General features: G+C 41.6%; 2 protein-coding genes across 3 annotated transcripts in view; one reads left to right on the forward strand and one right to left on the reverse strand.

Annotated features, from left to right (window-relative positions):
• AP3S1 (adaptor related protein complex 3 subunit sigma 1) overlaps nucleotides 1-18283 on the reverse strand; it is a 45403-nt gene extending 27120 nt beyond the window's left edge. Inside the window, exons 1-3 of one of the 2 annotated variants that reach the window (XM_006261530.4) lie at nucleotides 18093-18273; nucleotides 13655-13746; nucleotides 9680-9791 (exon numbers count right to left, since the gene is read on the reverse strand). In XM_006261530.4, the coding sequence (XP_006261592.1) occupies nucleotides 9680-9791; nucleotides 13655-13746; nucleotides 18093-18161 (273 nt within the window). In that variant the 5' untranslated portion in view covers nucleotides 18162-18273. Of the gene's footprint in view, nucleotides 1-9679; nucleotides 9792-13654; nucleotides 13747-18092 lie in introns of both variants that reach the window. The other variant, XM_019484578.2, reaches the window with a different exon arrangement.
• A 114-nt stretch (nucleotides 18284-18397) lies between these two features.
• On the forward strand, nucleotides 18398-24133 carry ATG12 (autophagy related 12). Its single transcript, XM_006261529.4, has 4 exons — nucleotides 18398-18656; nucleotides 19093-19229; nucleotides 22388-22450; nucleotides 22810-24133. The coding sequence occupies exons 1-4, from the start codon at nucleotides 18413-18415 to the stop codon at nucleotides 22867-22869; spliced, it is 504 nt and encodes a 167-aa protein (XP_006261591.2). The 5' UTR covers nucleotides 18398-18412; the 3' UTR covers nucleotides 22870-24133.
• Nucleotides 24134-24803: the final 670 nt, after the last annotated feature.

Genomic DNA, 24803 nt, shown 5'->3' on the forward strand with positions numbered 1-24803 from the left:
ACATATCTGAGGAGAAACTTGTGACCATTATCCTTTTTTCCCCAAAGCCCAATTAATTATTCCCATAGTGTGTTTACATATACAGCAAAAGTTTCCATGTTTTACAATTTAGTCTTTACTATTTTAACAGACCTGTAAATTACCATGCAAGATGGATATACTTTTTTGGTTTAGGATAGAGGTATAAGAGGAAGGACTACACAATGTTCAGTAAATGACAAACACCAGTCTTTAATTTCCATTAATACATATTGCCATTCAGCCTGAAAGTGCTAACTTTGAAGTCAACGGACATTTTACTGCTGAAGTGCAATCAGGTACATGGTGGGTGCACAAATGGAATTTTCAAAATGTTTTTCACGAAGTTTTTGGGCAGAACTTGAATATTAAACTTCTACTTTAGAAGCAAATTAAATCCAGACAATTTTTAGTGGATTTGTGCAAGTATTATTCTTTAATACGGTCACAGAATTTAAGCTGAAATCTTAGGTGGTTTTATAAATAGATGCAACACAAGAACAAGAAGAAAAGAGTATTAAATAAGTATTGTCGGGAAGATTTAACAGCCTTTTTGATGTCTAAATATTTGCAGGGAAAAGTTAAGACAGAAAGTGTTTTCTACAAAGAGAAATATAGTTCATATATTAAACTACTCAAACAACACAGTTTATGACATAGCTCAGTAAAGCAAACAGATTGCCCAGGGAAAGTCCTTTCAACTTCCAGGTACTTTAGAGAGGAATATGCATACAAGAATAGATTTGTCCAATATTTAGTTGTGGGAAGAAAAATATTATAAAAAAGAGCAAACGAGAATATCCTCTTTCCAAAGTTTCCGTTACAAAGGATCAGATATTCGTGCTGTTTATTTTTAGGAATTGAAAAGGCAAAGCCATCTGATCCAAAGCATAAACACTTGTACATGGAAGTATGCTCATTTGGACTTCAAGACAGGTCTGTCTGACTTCTAAGCTCCTGGGACCACACCAGGCAAGCTATAAGGCACCGGGTTATGCAGACACGGTCCCTACCACACTGCTTCACACACCTGCATGGGCACCTCTTCCTCCTGCTGCACCCCTGCTGTTGCCTGCATCCTCATCCCACTGCAAAGTGTGCCTCGTGGGCACCCTCCCCTAGCACTATCTCCTGTACGAAGCCCAGACTTACACTCAGCTCCCTGTGCTATACCACACTGCCTCACCCCCTGGGGCAAAAGCAGGAAGCAGCAGTCAAAGGAGGGAGTGAGCTCATCCATAGATTCCTGCTACTGTCAGAACAACAGGGAGAGTTGCAACTGGGTGAGAGCGTAAGGCAGGGGTGGGCCAGATGTGGCCCACCAGGTCATTCTATCCAGCCCGCAGGGCCCCTAAATATTCATTTTCTAAATTTTATATCTGCCCCTGGCTGTCTGTCATGTAGCCCTTGATAGCTTGCCAAAACTCAGTAAGCGGCCCTCCACCTGAAATAATTGCCCGCCCCTGGCATAAGGGCTATAAATTAATCCCTCGCGGGCCACCAGTTGTACAATCCTAATTTAAGACCACATTTAGTTCCTTGAAACTGTCGTTAGCCAAAATATTTAAAAATGCACAAAGAGAAGTTTCTTCACTGGTAATCTGCATACATGTAAAGGCAAAAAAAAATTCAGAGAGGAATAAGAAGTATTTTAGGTCCTTTTCCTATGATAGATTCCTATAACTAGTTTCTTTTTCCAGCCAGCATAACAATTCTAGATTCATAACTACAATAGCTGTTCTTAAACACTTACTTGATTTATTAATGTATACATCAAGGTAACATGAATCCAGATAGTTAAGACAATACAGGAAAGTTTTAAAGGGTGACTATCACACACAGCAAAGACCACATGGACAGCATAATCATTACAGTGCACTAGACACTAATTCAGTGGAAGCTACTAGTTTTGCAAAGCCAACAGGTGGAATATTTACAGGGTGAAGAAGATTGCTAGTGATAAATACTTGATGTTTGATCTCTGTTGGGAACAGGAAGCTTGCTTAGAAGTGGGATTATTTGTGACACTAGTAAAATCAAAGCCCAGTACTGCACTGTAAACAAACTGCTCTTAGCTTTTACATATTATTGCTTTTAAAAGTATTACTTTAGCAGACAAACTACAATCCAGAATGTTAATACAAAATTAAGCTAAAAAAAAGTGTTAACATCACTGCATCAGCATCTAAGACAGCCAACATAGTTCCAAACAAAATTTAGAATCAAACATTTGCACGTTATGCCACACCTGTGCTAAAGTGCACAGACACCTCAAAATAGTGCAGCAATTGCTCCCAGTGTGGCAGAACTTAGAGGCTGCAAGAACTGGAGGTTCCTTATTCTTGTAGGGAAGCGCTACAGGTCAGATATGTTATAGTGAATGTTATTACATCTGAGAGTAACCGCTAGACATTACAGGAATCCCAAAACTGACATTCAGGAAATTTCAGGCTACCAGAACACTTCATAAAAGGACTGAGCATTGCTGTGTATTTACTAGACCACCATGGCTACAAGAGGCAAAAAGAAGGACTTTTTTGTGCCCAAAAGCTTGTCTTCATATTTCCAACATCTCTGGTAACACAAAAAAATCCTTGCTTTCCATAAAAAAAGAGAAAGACTGAGCAATATTGCAAGAGCAATGCAAGACATGGGCCTGAGAATTCAAAGGAATTCCTAAAACAAAATTTCAGATCAAGATCTGCAGACTGAGGATGCAAAAATGAACGTCCCAAAACTAATTCTGAAATCAAAGCCAATTCTTAGCACCCCCTGGTGCTTTACTTCTGGAATTATAGTGGGTGGTACAATTAATAAAGTGAAGTATGACTTTGATTTACCTATTGCCCTTAGTAAATGTTAAGAAACTCTAATAGATAGAAGAGTAAATAAATTAAAACCAAATCAGGGCATCAGCTTGGTATTGTTTTTACCAGAGTCCTGATCAACACTTGTTGTGCATAGTAGGCAGCAAGGTAGCAACACTTGAGATCTGGTCCTTCCCCTGAAGAGCTTACACTCAAAACAGACAAATAACAGGAGAAAGGAGTACCACATGCAAGCAGAAGATTGGGAAGACAACAACATGAAATGAAAAAGGACATTTAACTAAGAGATGCTATCAGAGACTAATGAGTCTTTTTAAATTACAGAATGTCTACTTCGAGCCAGAAAGCTGCTATCTCGATTGTTATCAACTGAGCCACCCAAGTTCTCTTAGCTCAGCCTCTTATATAGGCAGCCTAGCAACTCTCAAGGGATGAATTTGGTCTGCCTCTGAAAGCATGTTTCTTGCTGTGTGAGCAGTAATGTCATCATTCAAATAGATAGGTTAAGGCTAGCTTAGATAATGCATATGCAAGTCATTCATGTCTTTAATACCCATAAGCTGGACATGAAGTATTGTTATTTCATGTAATGACTGTTGTGATAATAAGAAGAAGCTACTTTTAAACGTCACTAAAGAATTCTGACTCATGCCAAATTCTAATGGTTTCCAAAGTGAGCTGGTAGCATGAATACATTACACTTGTTCTTCATGCAAAGCACAGGCTTTTCCCTACTTTGGGGTACAATTTGAAGCATCTATTTTATTTATAATTCCCATATGGTCTTGGAGTTGATTGCCTTAGGAACCATAATCATTATTAAAACTACTGATATCAGTTGTAATACTGTTGCCAACAGCCTTCTGATTCTAAGTACTTAGGTTAAGATCTGTATTTTTCTCTATTTGTACAGTGCCAGCACAAGAGGACTTTGGTTGAGACATCTGGACTGTTGCAATAAGTGTAAAAGTAGCAGTTAACAGACTCTATTGACAAAAGCCCAAGTTTCAATACACAAGGAGAAGTGAGATTGTGGAAATCACTTCCCTCTGCTGGTCAAAGTACAAGTTTGTGAATGTTCAAACACATTTGTTAAATCCTAATAATGATTCGAGAAAATAAAAAGAAAGAAAGAAAAGAGCAGGAGGAAAGTTCTTTGAATTTCTGCCCTCTCATTTTTCTATCCAGCTGTCATTTAAACAAAGAAGAGCTAACCTTATACTAGGACTGGTCAGAACTTTTGACAAATTGTGTCAGAAAAGGGTCAGTTGGGACAAGTTTTCAGTTTAAAGAAAACTGTCAAATTTGTCAAAAATGAATACTGCTATTTTTCATTTCAAAATTTAAATTAATAAGAGATCTGAAAAGGTAAACCAAAAATGAAATACAAGATGAAATGTTTAATTGACCTAAATAAAATGGGGTTTGTTTGTATATTTAGATTTTTAGCTTGCAAACTTTGTTTGTTGTTGAAATGTTGACTTTTTAACGTGATGTGGGATGGAAAGACCTTGAAAATCCTTGTAGGATGGAAAGCTATTTCTTTCCCAGCTGAAACATGTACCTTACTTCCTTATTTTAATTAGCACTAAGTTTTTTAGACCACGGGCTTCTTAAAGACCAAGCTCAGGCTTCAGGACCTTGAAATTTAACATGCCTCGAATGTGAAAACTTGCATATGACTCACTGCTCTCAAAAGGGATGTAATTTGTGATCAAAATTACTTATAGTTATGAAACTGAGAAATCCATTTCTCAAGCTAAACTACTAAGCTTAACAGTTTGCTCCCTGCACAAATGCTACTTGTATGCGTAGCTGTAATCACTTAGATCAGGGGTTCCCAAACTATGGTACTCATACCTCTGCATGTATGCAAGATACTCTGGGGGTTATGTGAGAGAAACTGTGTAATGGCAGATTTAATTTTCATTATAATAATAATTGGAATTTTAGGGGTTAAAATACAAAATGTATGCTGATAGGGATACACGGGTAGGTAGTAAATCTGGAAGGGGGTAACCAATAAGAAAAAGTTTGGGAATCTCTGACTTAGATGTCAGAATTCCTTTGGGGGATTTGATGAGGGTAGCAAGTTTTGGAAGCTGTAAGCACAAGGGGTAACAGTGCCAAACCAAAATAGGCACTTAGGAACTTGTCAGTTGCATGTTAGTCCAAATTTGAGGCTGTTTTCCCATACTAATATGGTTCCAGGTATTAGCCAATGCCACAGATTTTATATGCCTAATAACAACAGTACTACATGCAAATCTGTCCTCTTTCCAGGTAATCACTTACAGCAATACAAAGAGCCTTAAAATGATTTGTATAAAAAGAGGACAAACATTCATAATGCTGGAATGGGTTTTCAAGAGAGGTAGTACTATCACCTAACTTGGAGGTCTTCAAGAGAAGGCTTAATAATCACCTGGCTGGGGTCATCTGACCTTGGTCCTCTTTCCTGCCAGGGGCAGGGGGTCAGACACGATGATCCTTTGTGGTCCCTTCCGACTCGACAATCTATGAATGAATGCCAAACCACACATGGCATCGAGCTAAGGTGACGTTCCACTAGCTTGTTGCAATATAAAATGCCTTTGAGAAGAGGATTAGAATCTGTGGCAAACACGCACAGTAGATCCACTAACAGTAATCAAAGACCTGCACCCATAGGATACTATGACCTGCTAAAGGTGACCCAGAAAGCTTTCATAAAATGTATTTTTAAAATGCTGCAGTTCTGTAAAAAAAGTTACTCTAAAATATATACTGGAAATTTCCATATTTAGTCTCACTAATTCTAGATTAAATTTATAATATTTGAAAGTAAACAGATTTCCTTTAACTGCTGACCTAGAAAATTCAACACAGAATGTGAAAGTTAATATTCTGGTACAGGCACTGGTAAAAAGAAATCTACTTCTGGCTTCAAAGAGACTGAACATGCTTAGATGAAGCCAGAATTTGACTGCAGAAATAGAAATATATTTAACAATTTAGTTGGTTTGTGAGCCCCAACATAACCCAGCTGGCTAAAACTCAGATGTGTCGACTCTGAAATTTAAAGTAAACCAAGCTGAAAGCAGTTGCAGTAAAAATGGTACAATCCTCGATACACACTAAAAAACAGGCCTCCTTACCAAAATTCATATATGTAGGCAGTATTTGTTTGGCTTCTGCATAGCAGTTGGAATCCAATAACCTAACTCCTTGGACGGTGCTCCTCTGGTATAACAATTTATAAAAAAATAGTTCTGGCTCCATGAGGTCAGGTTAGTGTGTGACAGAGTTAAACAGACCATGGTGTGATCTAGTACAGCAATGCCTAGAACCCATGTGTACTTTCAACTACAAATCAAATTATTCACAATATATAATCAAGTCAACAACATGCACACAGTGTAGACCAGTGATGCTCAACTTCCAATCTATGGGACTCCCCACAGGTCTGAAAATTTGGTGGCAGGGGAGCAGTGGCAGCAGCAATTTACACTGCCACTGCCCAATCACCAAATTTTTTGCCACATGGGGAGCCCTGCAGGCCAAATGACACAGCCCCATACACCAGGTCACTCTGAGGTTGGATCCAGCATGCAACCAAGCAGCGTGCAGGGTCAGGCTGTGGCTGAATCCGGAGTGTGAAGTTGGATCCGCGTGCTGTGTTACTGTGCAGCCAGATTCGGACCATGAGGTCAGGTTAGTGTGCTGGGTCACTGAGCAACCAGCTCTGGCATGCAGAGGCATGCCAGTGTGCCAGATCGCACCCATGGACTAATTCCATGTGCTGACCCTGTGCTGGATCAGCCCACAGACCAACCTTGCCTACAGACCTGAGCTACAGACCACCACCACCAAGCAGGACCAGCAAGTTGAGAACTCGTGGCACAGATCAAAGTGATTTACAGACTGGAATGAGGAGGCTGAAAACAGCTAAGTGAGAGAGAATCTTTATAAACAACATCCTGTGGTTTGAAGACATCAACAGCACTACTAGAAACAAAGAGAGATGCAACTAGGCGGCCAGTGATTGTATCTAAAGGACATAGCTTTCCAGTGCACCTGTTCTGTAGGGATGTGCGAAATTTTTGCAGCTGTTTCATTTTGGAGGTCTTTCAGGCCATTTCAACACCTGAAACATTGAATCTGAATCAAAACAGAAGGCTCAGAAACATCTCCGAAATGAAACGAGACATCCAAAGCATTTTGGAAATTTTGGGGGAAATTTTGGCATTTCGGAGCCAAGCTGCACGCTGCTGGCCTGCCATGCGACTCAACTCAGCAGGGAGCAGAGATCCATGCTGGGGGGTCTCCTTGCTGCCACCGCCTGTCTCATGCTGCTCCGGTGACACAGAGCTGCACGGGGTAAGCAGCAGTGGTGAAGAGACCCCAGTGCGGATCTCTGCTCCCTGCGGAGCAAGGTCATGCAGCAAGGCAGTGCTGGTCCCTGCCATACAACCTGGCTCCGCAGGGGGCAGAGATCTGGGGCTGCATGGGGCGGGTAGCAGCAGGGAGGAAACCCCAGTGTGGATCTCTCCTTCCTGCAGAGGTAAGTTGCGTGGCAGAGCAGTGCTGGTCCCTGCCGTGTGACCTGGCTCTGCAGGGAGCAGAGATCCACGGAGGGGTCTCCTCACCGCCGCTGCCCACCCCGCATCACCGGGGCAGCGCGGGGAAGGCAGCAGTGGTGAGGAGACCCCCAGAGCAGATCTCTGTTCCCTGTGGAGCCGAGTTGTGCGGTAGGAACCAACAGGGTTGCTCGCTGCTCTGTGCTTCTTCCCTGCCCCATGACCCCGCAGGGATCAGAGATCCACACGGGCATCTCCTCGACTTCATGAAGGGCAGCGGCCCTCCCCCTCCCCCAGATGACCCATCCATGGCCCCATCCTGCTCCCCGCTGGGGCCCCAAGCCCCACCTGGCTGGGTAGGGCTGTGTGAAGCTTCCTTTGAGCCTATTCAAAACAGGTTTAGAGGAGATTCAGCTGAAATGAAACAGGACAGTGATCTGAAACACGGAAATGAATCAGTCCTCCAAAACCAAATCGAAACACAGCCATTTCACACAACCCTACTGTTTTGTATCAACCTATAGGGCCACATAGCCAAGCATTACAGCTCCAGAGAAGATGTGAAATAGGGATTGGGAGATAAAAAGTAAACCATGCTTACAAAAGAACCTTTGCTATAAGTAACTCAACTAATGAAGTTTAAGGACAACTGCCTAACTTTGGCATTTTGAAGATGTTTGCATACGTACTTAAGAGATATGCACAAGACAGTGGGCATTAAGTAATTTGCCTGAAGGTAAGAAACTGAAAGTTAGACAGTGTAATGGGTAGGCAAATACCCAAGTGATTACTCAACCTTTACACAGTATACAACTGAATCAGCTATCAATTGGAATTACAAGAATGGATGTCCCTACACAATGTATACCAGACTGGATAATTCAAGTATCATTTTTTGATCCTACAGTCTCCAACTGAACATGAAGATAAATGCTTTGTAGATGTGGTACATTTATAAATATCTAAGAAGATACATTAAATATTAAAGAACTGCTCTTCTCACTGTAAATATTTTAACACCTCGAGTAAGAAGATATGGTACAAAAGAAGGTTTCTCTGCAGAGTAAACAGCTATGAAAAGATAATTAATTGCATGATAGTGTGCTCCAGAATACCAGTGTAAGAAAAAAAAATAAAACATTTCCCCTCCACTTGAAAAAGCAACTAATAGTTTTAACTGTTAAAAACAGTACTGAACACGAACGAGCAGCAGGGAAATTAACACATGACTACAGGAAGCCATTCAGTTCAATCAGAGATCTAGAGGGAACTGAGAGGTCTTTGTTCCTGACAATGCTGACTAAAATGAAGCAACTGTTGCTTCTTCATAGGCATGTTTTGGAAGCATCACAATATTATCATTTTAACATTCAGTATTTGCTCAGTGTTCTTTTTTAATTTTAGTACTCAAAAGCAAGCAAGTCTCAGTCAAGTAAAATACAATTCAGTTTTATTATAAGCCTATTTGTTGGAATTATTGAGTATAATTTTCAAAAAGCCTAAGTAACTTCGAAGCCAAAGTTCTATTTCCACAAAGAACATAGGTATTCAAGTCATTCTTGCAAATCGTATTTAGGCTAGGTCTACACATGAAAATTTTGCCAGTATAATCATGTCAATTATGGTTTATTTTGTTTTGCAATAAGTTTAAACATAAAAGCACTAACGCAGATGTACTTGAGTTTTTTGCTGATACAGACTATTTCATGCGCTGAATCATGTTTACAACAAAATCACTTTACCACGAAAACACAAGATGGGTTTCCTATACCAGCCATTTTTTAGTGCAGATCTTATCTTAAGCTCTCAAGTTACTTAGATGCTTTTGAAAGCGTTATCCAAAGCACTCATGTTTTCTATGAGCCATGGCACCAGTTCCATAGGCTAATTTTACATTTATGTACACATGTGTGCAAGAGAGTCATCTTTGGTGCTTAATGAATCCAGACTTACTTTGCTGATCATCTGAACTGCAGCAAGAGGAACTGAATGAATGCAACCAGATTCCAATTTTCTACAAAGCTGCACCAAAATATGACTAATAGATAACTTAGGTTCAGTAGTCCTTCAATGAACTATTTTCTTATCTAAAAATTTAACTCAGGAAAGACCTCTTTCTCACAATGGCAGAAAACCATACAAAGTTTAAAAGAAACATGTAATACTTTTAGCCATAATGGAAGTTACTTTCATTTTCAAGTTTAAAACAACCTAAGTGTTGATACACCAAGGTCCTTTTAAAAATATGGAATTTTGATTATGATCCAAACTTACTTGTATTAGGTCTAAAATACCAAGTTCACTTTCTGAAGAATCCACACAGAAGACAAAGTACAATGTGGCGTAGTGTCGGTAAATGAGTTTGTTGTCAGATCCACCTATTAATCTAAATTAAGACAGCAAAGAATGGTCAATATATCAAGACGAGGCAAGCAAAACCAGCAAGTGAAAACAGTTTAGTATGTAGTTTAAATTAAAAGATTATTGGCAACCTCTTAAATGCAGAAGTACTTCCAACATGTTTCACGATGCAAACAAAATCCGGTGTTATTGTTGAACCCCCTCCCCCACAAGCTAAATGAAGACACCTTAATTATAAATTGTAATTATTGCATAATCAGTTATTACAATCTATAAACATACTAATCACAGCGAAGCACACACAAACACACGAGAGTCATTACAAATAGTTCAAAAAGGCCAATGTTCCCCAAACAGTGTAACTCCATGACAGACTAGCAGGCACTCCGCAAAGATTATGAAGTCCTAAGCAGACTGCCTAAGCACCTTTCACAATCCTTCACAGAAGCCAATGAAATCAATTTATAACTTTAAGGACACCGGCATAAATTTGAGGTTAAAACGTTTGGACTACATTGATACTTTTTTAAACCAAATTCACATTCTGTGTGATAAACTAGAACACATTCCATAGCTGTATTACATTATATTGGATGTCATATGAAGCTAAAGTGCACTGCAGACAAAACATAATTCCTTATATTGCTCATTTACCAATAAATTAATGAATTCAGGGAAATGAGCTATATTAAAAGAAACAGTGATAGTCTTTGCCCATCCTCTATAACTTGTTCCCAGGAAATAGCTTTTTCACAAGGTGTGGAGCTTTCCTCCTTTACTTATGTAAAAATCCAATCTTTATAGAAACATAGCTTAAATATAAAATGAAAATTACTTTGTGGTACATAGCTTTATAGGGATTAAGCTGATCATTTCCCACACTGAAAAACATTATCATTCTGCCTAATTTGGACCTAAAGAAAAACTGTCAGTTTGAGGGGCAACAATTCTATTTAAAACCAAACCAAACCAACCAAATCAAAACGTTTCTTTAGTTTTTTTCTTTTATATTAATGAACAGAAAAGTATCATGGACCTGCTCCCAAAAATTGCATGCAGAACTTTTTTCATTACATTACTTGCAGGCAAAGTCTTAAAAGCAAAGAAATGCTTTTTAAGTGAAGGCTCATACTGCATCCTTAATTCCGACCATTAACCAAGATGCTGCAGAGCAGATGAGGTTAATAAAACACTCTTTACTAAGGCTTTTGGTTATTTATATTACAGCAATGACTGAACATGCAAGATGCTCCACATACATATAGGAAGACAGTCTTTGCCCCCAAGATTTTTATGGAAAGGGAACCTGCAGAAAGGAAAAAAGTTTGGCTTATGATTCCCTGTTCCCACCTTTTTTTCCCCCCTCATCTATGATATATAAAGAACACCTAAAAAGATTTTTGTCCCAATTGTTGTATACCTTATTAATTTATCTCCTTTTTATCTCAGAAGACTACTGTATGGTGCCTAGACAACAACTGTAATGGCATTTCCAAGAGTCAAGAGAGTGAAAAAAGAATAGTTAAGAGGAATAAAACTTCTAGTCAGAATGTTAGACCGATTGTCTTGAGTGTGTGTTTGTGTGTGTAAAAATGGGACAGTCGTGGTTGATATCATATCAACTACTACAACTTCAAACCATAATTTTGCACCTATCGTAAACTGTTTTTGATCAAATCTTGAGTCTCACCATAGATAAATCAGAGCTATTAATGTACGTTAAGTGCCATTTGTTAGTCTACACCACGATCAAAATCACATTAGTTATTATAAAAACTGTGACCTCTTTCCCCAGAAGTGTTTTTAATGCCTAATTAACTAATTAAAGAAGTCTTATTTTTGGAAGTCTGTTATCCAGTTCAGGAAGAACTCAAAATACACAGGCTGCAAGATGACGGAAAAGCTAAAGTTGACATTTGAATAAGTCTAGAGTAAAATAAAATCTTGTAAAGGTCACCCTTAAAATGAGAATACTCAATCAGTGAGTATGTCGACACTCATATCTTTTGTATACTAGGATGGCTGATACGAGGTGGAAAACATTTCATAGTTTTAGAGCAGTGATTCTCAACCAGGTGTAACAGTACCCTCAGGTGCTGCCAGATCCTCTGAAGGGTGCCAAGAGGTATGAAGAGATAAGCAAGTTGAAAGGAAATAAGTAGATAAACCAAGCAAATAAGCCAGGCTCAAGCTTGTCCCTGCCTGGATGATCTCCCAACACCTACTGCTGAGCACCTGTGTAAGGAGGTAAGCACTGTAATATATAAATAAGTTTTTGAAACTGGGTGCCATTCAATTCACAAATGGAGGAATACCTCAAGTCCAAAAAGGTCCAGAACCACTGTTTATGACAGATAAAACAAAAGCTTTAGTTAAGCACCAGCCTAAGGGCACATCTAAAAGCTTTGCACCTCCCTAGGCAGGACACTTTCAAAAGGAGGTGAGATGGGGAGGAGGGGGTCAAGAGTTAACTCCAAACAGCTAATACTGTTAAATGCAACTTGCTCTCACTAAACTAGAAGCAAAGTCCTGCTCACAACCAAGTCAGTCTACTCATTTTTAAAAGCAACTGTTTTTGCTCTTTTGAACTTGCTCAACATGACAGTAAAGTTGGACTCTGGTAAAAACCCTGGGGAAACCTATTGCGAGAGACTCTCCACCAACCCAACTCAGCATACAAACTTTAGGACTGCAATTCTCAACCAGGGTACATGAGCGCCAAGGAATGTCACACAATATTAGCACTGGTAAATGTGAATCACAAGTAGATGTTTATACAAGATAAACCCTGGGTTGGTTTGTTTTTTTATCTCCCTGCCTGCCATCTGACACCTCCAGGGAAGGAATTCTACCTGATCAACACATCAAAGACAGCTCACAAAGACACTCTCATGGGCCCAGAGGGACAGCCTTCCATCTTCAGCTTCCTCTGTGCCAAAATGAAGTTTATTTCCTACCTATGGGGACTTGTACCATCTTGTACCAACTACACTTTTCCCAGAGCCTGACGAAGGGGACTTTGATCCTGAAAGCATGCAGAAAAGGACAATTTTCTTGCCATTTTCTAGTTGGTCTAATAAAAGGTATCATTTTGGAACCAAGAGTTCTAGTTTTTTGTATGAGGTTTCAAATAGGAATCCATAGTTCCAAAGACATTCTGACCCACTGTGGTCTTTCTGAGATCTTTGCAACTGAATTACTCTAGTCTTTTTTCATAATCAAAAAACAAATGAAAACTAAGGAGTGGACATTTTCCAGGGGATGTCTTGCATCTAAAAATGTTGAGAACCACTGATTTAGCCCAATGCAGGAACCTAGTAGAAATGCTGGATCTTGCAGGGGCACAGAGGGGATAAAAAGGTCTCTCAGATTGCCCTAAAAGTGTTATCTGTGTTAGATGAAGGTAGTTAGGTACCATCTGGATCTATATTTTCTCTTGCTATCCAGCAGAACTCTGATACCATCATGATCCCTCACGCAGTTCTCTCTCTAAAGTAGACCTTAGAAAAGATATTCTGTGAAAGACATATCTCAATTGTAGCACTTTAAAAAGGGATGTATGTTGTCAAGAGGCTATCAACATGAGTACACCAGAAATATCTAAACAGACACTTAAATTCCTACTATACAAGATGGTACTCATGAAGGTTATAATGATATCCTTAACCAGGGGTCAGGATGGAACCATTCGATCTGGCCTGAGGATGTGGGGCTTCAGAGGTAATTCAGCAATGTGGGGCTTCAGCTGCAAGCACTTTCCCCCTACCACTCATCCTAGCACCTCTGACCTCGGGTGGGTCACTCCTGCTTGTAGTCAAAAAAGGTTGCCAGAGCTCTGTCCTTACTACTGAAACAGTATTAGACATTTACTCTAAAATGTATACTTACAAGCCTCCTTCTAAGAAGTTACAAACATTTTCATCACGTTTGGATACTAAATGGAAAGTTTCTCTGATAATTTGTTGTTGTATATCTTCACTCTGTAAAAGAAAATGTATTTTACTATTAAAGTGAATTAACAGCATCTTGAAGTTTAAACTCATATAGTTTTGTACTCCATTTCAGTCAATTGGTTTTGATGTCTTATAATCAGTCAGCTGAGAAGTTATGCACTGATGTTTACCTATTTTAGTGCCACTATGGTTTGCCTTTAAGTTACGTGAGGAATTTTTTAAATTAAACAAAACAAACATAAAAACACATTAAAATAACACCAGAGTTTCACAGATTTTCAGAAATTTAAATTGATACAAGTATCTTTAGAATAAGCTATTTTGAGTAAGTGCAAAGAACCTGCAATAACTAAATAATAGGCGGAACTTCTATAGACATACATTGGAAACCTGTTTCCAATTACTGACAGCAAGTGCTTTAGCCCCAAGGCTTGAAAAATGAAACAACTAACATGCACTTGTCAAGTCAGAAATGCAGTAATATCCAAAGCCTTGTCTCCTCTCAAGCTACAAACCTTCTCCCTGCTACTCTTAGCGGGCAGATTCATAGATTCATAGATGTTAAGGTCGGAAGGGACCTCAATAGATCATCGAGTCCGACCCCCTGCATAAGCAGGAAAGAGTGCTGGGTCTAGATGACCCCAGCTAGATGCTCATCTAACCTCCTCTTGAAGACCCCCAGGGTAGGGGAGAGCACCACCTACCTTGGGAGCCCGTTCCAGACCCTGGCCACTCGAACTGAGAAGTTCTTCCAAATGTCCAATCTAAATCTGCTCTCTGCTAGCTTGTGGTCATTATTTCTTGTAACCCCCGGGGGCGCCTTGATGAATAAATACTCACCAATTCCCTTCTGTGCCCCCGTGATGAACTTATAGGCAGCCACAAGGTCACCTCTCAACCTTCTCTTGTGGAGGCTGAAAAGATCCAGTTTCTCTAGTCTCTCCTCGTAGGGCTTGGTCTGTAGGCCCTTGACCATACGAGTGGCCCTTCTCTGGACCCTCTCCAGGTTATCCGCATCTCTCTTGAATTGCGGCGCCCAGAATTGCACGCAGTACTCCAACTGCGGTCTGACCAGCGCCCGATAGAGGGGAAGTATCACCTCCTTGGACCTATTTGTCATGCATCTGCTGATGCACGATAAAGTGCCATTGCCTTTTTTGATGGCTTCGTCACACTGCCAACTCATGTTCATCTTGGAGTCCACTAGGACTCCAAGATCCCTTTCCACTTCCGTGCCACCCAGCAGGTCATTCCCTAGGCTGTAGGTGTGTTGGACATTTTTCCTCCCTAGGTGCAGCACTTTGCATTTCTCCTTGTTGAACTGCATTCTGTTGTTTTCTGCCCACTTGTCCAACCTGTCCAGGTCTGCCTGCAGCTGTTCCCTGCCCTCCAGCGTGTCCACATCTCCCCATAGCTAACTCACTCCTTGGCCACACGAGAAGACCGTCACAAAGACGCTTGCAGAAGACTAATCCAATCTGTCTTTAAATTATTTTAATTAAAAAAAAATTTACAGACTCATGTTTATCTGCTCTTGAACTAGTATTAGAACTACACATTCACTTGGCTTATACTAACTCAGTTTAAGACAACATATTATTTCAAATCAATTTCTAGCAGTCACCCAGGGATATATACTTCTTCAAATAAAAATAAAACAAACTGTTGAAAATTTGCTCAGGAACATTTCACATGTGCAAGCTGCAACTGTGAGCTTACATGCTAAAGCTATGACATGTAAACCTCCTTACTTAAAAAACAAAAAAACAAAAAAAAACCCCTCCCAAATTACACAGTTCCTGCTGGGAGACAGCAGAAATTTGTCTCCAGAATCAGAGTTTTGGGTCTACTTATATACAACTCTGCAAACATCTAACTGACAAGAGCACATAGATAGTGCAATCTTATTTAAAAAACAAACAAACAAACCAATATTATATTATATACTTCACGGGTCTTCAGGGAAAGGGAGTTCTCATAAAGCAGCACAGTGCAGAATGTCTGGTTTGCAAGGCCTGTAAAAGACTATTTTTACAACTGGGTAACACTTCCATTTTTTTGCAGGTTCGTAAAACTTTCCACACGAACAGAATTTGTTGTCTGCACTGGGCATTTCTCTGCTAATTTCAGATTGGTGCTGCTGAAACACTGAAAAACGCCAGTGTAGACACAAAAACTGGATTTGCACCAGTGCAAGTTACCTCAGATTCACAAATAGGGAAAGCTAGTACAAACTAGCTAGTGAAAACTAGTGCAAACTGTATCCATCTCTGCCTATTTCAGCATTAGTACCCTATATACTGGTGCCCAGCATCCCAGCAGATCCCAAGCGCTAGGAGTCTGCATTCTGTCCCTAGGCTAGCAAGGTATCCCCACAGTATTTGAAAAAAAACTCACTGATTTATCATAATGCACATGGCTTGGTGAGCAAGTTGTAGATGTGTAGAAATAAACTATGAGCAAACATGTGACCACATACACATTATTCAATGCAACAGTAACTTGCAACTACTATCACTATGCTATGACTCAAAATAAAAGTTTTTATGCTCTACATTTGCTACAAGTTTAGGGGAACTGGGGAGCTTTTACACATTCCCACAACCTCGCTTCTCCCTAGCAGAATAACCCTACTTAACAGGATGCGATATCTACAGCTTATGCCAACTGCTGGCTACTCTACTGCTCCTCAGTTGTCTGGTCAACTAGACATACACAACTCAGAAAAAGGTAAGTCCAGTTATCTACAAAACAACATCTTTACTTCTTCCAGGGCTGCTGTAGCTCCTGTGTATACTGACAACAAAGGCACACAGATACAGACAGAACCAAGACATCCTGGAATAGAAAGAAAAGAGAAGAAACCTGCTTGGAGAGCATATATTGCCAACATTTCATAGAAGCAGGATGTTGGCTGCGATGGTTGCCCCGCTTGACCTGTGGCACATTAAGGCATTAAGTCTGTGGGGTGTCACGGTAAGCTTATGTAGAGCTTAGAAGATGGCTTGTACGGGATGGTTTGGATAGGGCTGATCCTGCCTCAGGCAGAGGGGGTGGACTAGATGCATGTTTCTCAAAGACTCAAAGTGGGTTATGAGAATATATGAAAGGATCATGAAAATCTTCAGGCATGCCAATTTTCGGCATTCACTTTTCAGCTCCTCCCCCACAAAGCTCCTCAATTTAAATAGCTTCCTAAGATACTGGAATGTAATACTTTCCCAAAACTATCTTCTGTTGTCACCTGTTTGCAAACCCACTGATTTACTTCCTCAGCTTTGTTTCCTTTACAGCAGTGTAACTAAGTGGGGGCAAGTGGGGCACCAGCAGTGAGCAGCCAGGTGGCAGGGAGCTTTCTGATGCCACATCACAATTGGGCAATGGGAGTAGAAGTGGCAGCAGGGGGCAAGTCCTAACTGACTCGTACCAAAACTAAGTCATTATGGGCAGAAATCATTGCCAGAAAATGTTGCTGGCTGTTGGTCTAGACACTAGGAAAAACACCTCCCCTACATGAAACATTGCTTTTTAATGTTTCTCTCCCAGGGCTGCTGCAGCTCCTGTGTATACTGACAACAAAGGCACGTGGAGAAAGAGACAGAACCAAACCCTGGGACAGAAAGAAAAGGGAAAAAAACCTGTTTGGAGAGCATATATTGCCAACATTTCATAGAAGCAGGATGTTGACTGCACTGGTTGCCCTGCTTGACCTGTGGTGCGTTAAGGCGTTAGGTCTGTGGGGTGCCAGGGTCGAGGGTAAGCTTATGTAGAGCTTAGATGATAGGTTGTACGAGAGGGTTTCATAGATGTTTGGGTTGGAAAGGACCTCAGATCACCGAGTCCAACCCCCCGGCCTGGGCAGGAAAGAGCACTAGATGACCCCAGCCAGGTGCATGTCCAGACCCCTCTTAAAGACCCCCAAGGTAGGGGAGAGCACCACCTCCCTTGGAGGCCCATTCCAGATTCTGGCAACGGATAGGGCTGATCCTGCCTCAGGCAGGTGGGTGCACTAGATCCGCATTTCTCAATGACCCAAAAGTGGGTCGCAAGAATATATGACAGGGTCACGAATAAACTTTAAACTAGATTCTCCTTTCAAGGAGAAAAACGTGGGAAGACGTGCCTTTCCCCTTGCCGCCTGGCAGAGCTCCAGCCTGGGGGGGGGGAGGGGGAGGCGCTGCTTGGGGCCCACCTGCCCCACACACTGGGGCCGGGACAGCCCTCTGCTATTGAGAAGTGGGTCCCGGTGCAGAAGAGGATAAGAAGCACCGCTCCAAGCCCGCGCTCCCACCGCCCCCGGGCTCGAGGGGAGACCCCGCAGCGCGGCCGGGACACCCGAGGCCCAGCTCGCTCCCCCGCGCCGCGCCCCGTACATAGCGCTGGTAGAACTTGGAGAGGCGCGGTTTGCCGTGGTTGTTGAAGATGAGGATGGCCTTGATCATGGCGAGGCGGCGGCGGGGCCGGGCGGGGGCGAGGTAGGGTGGGGTGGGGTAGGGTCGGGCGGCCGCACTCAGCCCTGCCCCTGCGCAGCTCGGGGCCGCTCCCCACTCCGGCCACTGACTGGAGCCGAGTCACGTGAGCGAGCGGCGGCGGCGTCGCGCGAGGGTCAAAATCCGGCAAGTGCGCAACCCCATAGCAACGTGTCAGTCGAGACCGGGACCCGCCCTCCTGCTGCCCTTTGCCAGGAGTTAACATGGCGCGCCCGGTATACGGTGGGCGTCACTTCCGCCCGTCCTGTCCAAGGAGCAGCATGGCGGAAGTGCAGGAGCAGCGGCAGCTGCTGCCGTCCCCTCCTCTCTCTCCTCAGGATGGCGGCCAAGGGGAGGGTGGGGAGGACGCCCCGGAAACGGGGTCTTCGGAGGGAGGTGCCGAGCCGCCGCCCCCAACGGCGGGCTCCCCCGGCACCGAGGAACCTGCGGGCGACGCCAAAAAGAAAAGTAATGCGAACGACAGCTATAGGACTTTGGGGGCGGGCCGAGAGCTGACCGTTCTGATGGCCCCGCGCCTAGGCTAATCAGAGGCAAAGAGTGGACGTAGCTGTGCCAATCATGAGCGAGCGGAGGATACCATTCGGTATACGGGAGGGGGTGGGCTCGAGAGTTAACCGCTCTGTGGATCAATGGGGGCGGTAATACAAAACAGACCTAGCTCCACCAGTCTTGAAAGGGCAGAGCCTACCATTGGGTATTGGGGAGGTGGGAGGGCATGAGAGCTAAAAGCTCTGATAGGCTGTTGCATGGGCCAGTTGGGGGGGGGGCAAAGAAACGAGCTGCTACACCAATCATGAGAAGGCAGAGCGTACCAGTTGCTATGGGGGAGGGGGGGCATGGTGGCAGCAGGATCCCACTCCTTAACCTCCATGTCTGCTCCCAGTTGATGTCCTGCTGAAGGCTGTTGGCGACACCCCCATCATGAAGACCAAGAAGTGGACAGTGGAGCGGACCCGCACCATCCAGGGCCTCATTGACTTCATCAAGAAGTTCCTCAAGCTGACGGCCTCGGAGCAGCTGGTAGGGACTGCCCGGTGCCTCCCCCTGCAGGGCTCTGGAGCAGTGGTGCTCATCCTTTTTAGCCCAGGGGCTGGATGGAGGAGCTGCCTGGGGCTGGGCCACCTGCCAGATCCTGCTCACAGGGTCATCCCATGGCTGGATCCAGCTACGGCCCAAAAACCAGCACAGTTGCATAAGCTGCTTCTATGCCCCAGGGATCCTCCTGGGTTTGGAAATCTGGTGGCAGGGAAGCAGCAGCAGTATTAGTTGCTGTGGCTCTGGGAGCAAGTAAAGCTCTGCTGCTCCCCGCTGCTAGATTTTGAGACCTGTGGGGAGACCCCCTCAGGCAGGATGATGACTCCACAAGCCAGAAATTCAGCACCATTGCACTCAAACCATAAGAAAGGGCTGCCCCTTTTAGGAGAAGTTCCCCTGTAGCTGGTCAGGCCAGCTTGGAAACCTTCAGCATCATGCCCCTGGCCGCTCAAGCTGTGGGGCTGGTCCTGTATGCAACCCAGCTGGCCTTCCTAGAGGAGGGAACGAACCACCAAAGTTTGCACTTGCTGACCAGTTCAAAGCATGGCCTGCTCCAAGGCTATTAGAACTGAGGCCATGAAATTTAGAGGCAAATTGAATACAGAAACAGTATTCAAGTGTCCTTTTAAGAATCTAGTCTGGCATAACATACTGAGGAGTCAGGCTGTAATTCCCCAAAGGAATGCAACTCCAGGCTGATGCTGCCACCATATCCCCAGAGTGTCTCACTGTGCCTCTCCATTTCAGTTAGTCTGGTAGGATTGTAGGGCTACAGGATAACTTGTATACACACATCACAGTCTGTATAGGGCTAAAATGTGGGCTGAAGCCTCAAAAATGAGATGCTTGAGAAACTCCTAGAAGCATTAAGTCACATGGGATTGAGTTCCTAAGCACTGGTGCATTTATCGCTCTGTATTGACTCAGAATGTTTATCGCATTCAAAATGTAAAAACACAGAGAGAAAGTGATGCAAAGGGTGAAGTTAAATGAGCATTATCCTACATAGTGGATAATCCTTTGAGACCTGCCAATGAACAGGGTTTTTGTTTAATGCGGCAAACTTCTTGCATAGATATTGTAGCTGGGGAAAAAAAAAAAAGCATGAGATCTAAAAAAATCCGTTAAAAACAAGCACAAGTACAATTGAAACATCCGCAAATATATATAGTCAATGCAGTTAAACAACCTGACTCCTTTCTTCTAGTGGTACAATACTCCAATCTTTCCTTTTTTGGTTCTCTCGTATGTATATCTGCTCTTGGAAACCCTTACTCATGTAATTAGTAGTTTATTTGATCACACCTTTGCAAGCGGAGTTCAGGAACAAAGATGCCTTTCTATGATGAGTTTAAAGTTCACAGGCAATGGAAGCAAACACTTTTCTGGAAAAATCATTGTAGTAGTCCAGTGATAATAGCCTTTTCATCTTCCCTTAGTCATCTGTTCTTGTGAAGGTCTTAGGAAGTGCACAGTCTGTAGAAGGAAAATGAAGAGTAAGGCTCTGAGTGAATAGTGCTTACATAGGGAGATTTTTCTAACATTTGTTTCATTGGTGATAAGGTGTCGTGAGTGAAATCTTACAAATCCAAGTACTGATGATAGCAAGGGAATTTGTTGCGTTGCTGTTATAATGAATGCTTGCAGTGAATATCCCTGTATGTTATCCTTGTTTTATTGCATACGATGGAGTGTTCAAGGTTATAATCTTTAAGACTCTGCTCTTGTAAAGACCTATGCACATACTTAACTTTATGAACTGTGAGTAGATGCAGTTACCTCAAGTTAAGCGTCTTTGTTGTATCTTTGCCTGGTTGGAATTTTCTAACTGTAAATGTAGAATTATTCCTTTCCTTCTTGATTGCTGTTCTCTGGTTATAATTAGAAGAAACCCGCTTTCCTTGTTTCTTTCAAGTCATATGAGCACATCTGTACATTAGAACCAGGTCAGAAGTGGTTCTTCTGTCCAGCCTATTTTTAAGATGTCAATTTTTTTTTTGTTTTATGGCATGAAATAGAGATTGTATGAACCTTTCTTATTAGGGAATGACATGAGCTACCTCAGAATGCCAGTAACCCAGTGGTTAGTGCTGTTGTGTGATCTGTGAGAGATCTGGGTTCAAGTCATTTCTCTGGCTAATTGAAAACCTAAGTTCCCCTACATCCTGGTTGAGTTTTCTAACCACTGATTTACTATATTTTCTGGGATGACTCTCTAACTAGAAATTCTTTCTATGTTAAATGCATTACAAGGAACTTGGGTTTGTTTCAGGGATTGAGCTGCATGTACAATAAAGCTGGATAAAAAAACCTATTTGCATTGCTTGGAGGAAAAATACTTCCACGAACAATAAAATATTATTACTTCTTCATGCACTCACTCACACACACGTACACACTTTTGCCAATAGTCTCTTCAAGACGTCTGTTCACTTGGAGGACACCTCCTGGTGGGATTTTTTAGTAAGCCTTGTAATTTTTCAACACACTGTATTTCAAAAAATAGTTGAAATTTTCTTCCATGGAATAGGCTATTTAGTTCATCCTCCTTTTCACTGTCAAAACCACTTCAATAACTTATAATAGCCCCATATTCTTCTCATGTGGTTTCCAGCTTCAGATTGACTTTAGAAGCAGATTCCCATTGTAAGACTCCTAAAATTGCTCTAAAATGTGATCTAGATGTTTTGCATCCCAGGAAAGAGCACTCTGATATCACATTGTTTGAAGTTTTTTATTCTTATGAATGAATGACACTATTTACTAATGGTTTTTATAGAGTGCAAGGAATAGTGTTTGAAAAATAAGGGGATGAAAATGCTTCCATGAACACTGCTCTGTACAGGAGGTTCTGCAGCAGAGTGGGAGTGCCAGGTGATGAAAGCAAAAGAGCAAGGCCCAGAATTGATGGCTGTACTCTGTGTTGTAGAGTGGATGATCAGGGAACAAAACTGTTGGGTACCATACAGTCCCTCCCTGCCAAAAGGATAGGGGCTATGATGCAGTCTTTCAGGATGCAGAACCAGGGTTGCATGGGAAACAGAGTAATGTTTATCCCATCCATGTCAAGGCTATGGGATAGAATTTAGACAGGAGAATAATTTGCAAGTTAGATTTTTATGTTCTGTTTTCTTCCCTTGCAGTTTATATATGTGAATCAATCCTTTGCTCCCTCTCCAGACCAGGAAGTTGGGACCCTCTATGAGGTAACTATAGTTTTAAGTGTTCCCCTTTCTTAATCTCTGTTTAGCAGAAACTGGGTGGTATACTAATTTGCCTTTTAAAATCCGCCATCTGCCTGTCCATGTTGATGGCCTCTTGAATGTGTTCATCACGATCACGTCGAGCAAAATATCACACAAATGCATTCATAAAAATCCTGATATAGTGTTGACATCTTGTGTGCAACACGTTGTATCTCACATTGAGGTATTTATTATGTGACAGTGGTTCGTGATACATTGTTCTGATAATAATGGTATATTTATTAATAAAATGCTGTTTTGATAAACTAACCCCCTGTTGCATGCTTTCTGTTTCCATTCTCTCTCCTTCTTTTCTGCAGTGTTTTGGAAGTGATGGCAAACTTGTACTCCATTACTGCAAGTCTCAGGCATGGGGATGATTGGTGAGCAGCTGCTGTTGTTTAGGGGTGACATTCAGAAAAGAAAAGGGCTCTCATCTTCAGAAACCTTGCTGCCCATGGACTTACTGAAGAGAAGGATTGTACATTACTGCCTATGAATTTACTTTATTCTCTGCATTTGTCTGCAAAATCATGCAGATGGCTAGCATGCAAGAAACACCAGCAAGCCTGCTCGGTCATATACTTTTCTTTCTTGTGTCAGCCATGGCATACAAATGGTTCTTCATGTGCCATTGCTAGAGTAGAAGTACTTTTCCCACTGATGAGCTCCCTGTTTACCGTATTTGAAAGGACATTGTTTCATGACTTGTGGACTGCATCACTGTAAATGCTGTACTGAATATTCAGTTTCCCCTTGGAAAAAGTATATTTCTATGTACACTGGGACTCATTTTCATCCTGACATAGAATGTTCATTTATTACACACGTTTTATTCTTTATTTATTTGAAGTTTTTATTTTGAGTGTGTGATGTCTCATTTGCCCCTCACTTCAAGCAAGCATTTTCTAGAGCTTGTCTCAAAAGTGTTATATATAAATTGTGCATGAGGCAAGGTATGTAGCCATGCTGTTTATGCTAGTACCCTTTGTACCTTCAGTCATCTTGATCAGTTTAAATACTTGACGGAACAAATTCAAGAAACCCAGGTTATACACACTGTCTTTAATCCTTTAACAGTATGTGAACACATGCTTCCTATTTTTCCTTTACTGTTTTAGTATTTTCCCAAGTCCCTGCTCTTCAGAAGGTGCTCTAAAAAACTTCCATGGCAAATCTCAATCATTATCAACAGGCTAGAGAGAAATCCAGTAGTTAAATCTTTCAGTTTCCAAGGAAATAAATGATGAATAGCTGCCATTCCAGCCAAAGCAATAGAACACTTCTGTACCTATAACAAGTAATAAAGTTGCAATGGAATAACAGTTAACAGAAGAAGGTTACCTGGTCTCCATCCACTCTCTACATTGACCTGTACACGATATGGGAAAGGAGACTGGGAAAACAGCTGTTTTTTGTCTAGGTAGCAAGTTCATCCATTAAGTCTCTTCCTTTACTGTTAACATGAAGAAATGATTTTAAAAAAACACTTTGCCTGCTAGTCTGTTAATATATGGATTGGAAATGGGCTGCATGCTAATATGTACTGTCCAATACTATAGCTACATCTTCTGACTGCATTGTACATTATTGATTCTATTGGAATATTTTAATAAACTCGTATCATATTTTTCATGCCAGAAAGATCAATGTTGCAACCAACTCATGTTTTATGTAAATTAGTGAGAGTACAGTATTTTGAAGATGTGTTCTTAAGGTTGTAAAAAATGTTGTACTAGATTTCTTACAGTAATCACAAATAGATTTTATTTCCAACATTTTAGAAAAATGGCACAGTCATAATTTGAGTATTTAGGAAGGGATGTTTTCCTATACATACAATTATAAAAACAAATTTTAAACGCCAGTTTGAGGTGCAAACTTGGAAAAATAAATACCTGTTATCCTTTCAAAGCCAACCTTGGCCTTTTGGGCTAATTCAAGGCCATTGTGACTTTTTATAGCCACTAGGGGGAGTTCAAGGACAAAAATATCCACCTATTTCTCTTTAAAGTAAAGTCACTGTATTTGTCCAAGTTTCTTTCCATTTCACAAATGCTTATAATTATGCTGCTCCCAAGGTTATGACTCCTACATAGTAATATGTTTGGCAAAGAGAAAAACGACCAATCTGTCCCTTGTTAAAGGGTATTAGATTGTGGTGTTTAATTTTTACATGGTCTCACTAAATTCACTGGGTGCACCTGAACATTTAGAGTGATACAGGGAGTAGAAAAACAGGACTAACTCTGTGAGGGAAGAAACTTACTAGATAATAGCATTCACTTTTGGTCATCGTCATTTATTCCTGTAG

Source organism: Alligator mississippiensis, chromosome 3 (assembly GCF_030867095.1).
Source record: "Alligator mississippiensis isolate rAllMis1 chromosome 3, rAllMis1, whole genome shotgun sequence".
NCBI classification, from domain to species: domain Eukaryota; kingdom Metazoa; phylum Chordata; order Crocodylia; family Alligatoridae; genus Alligator; species Alligator mississippiensis.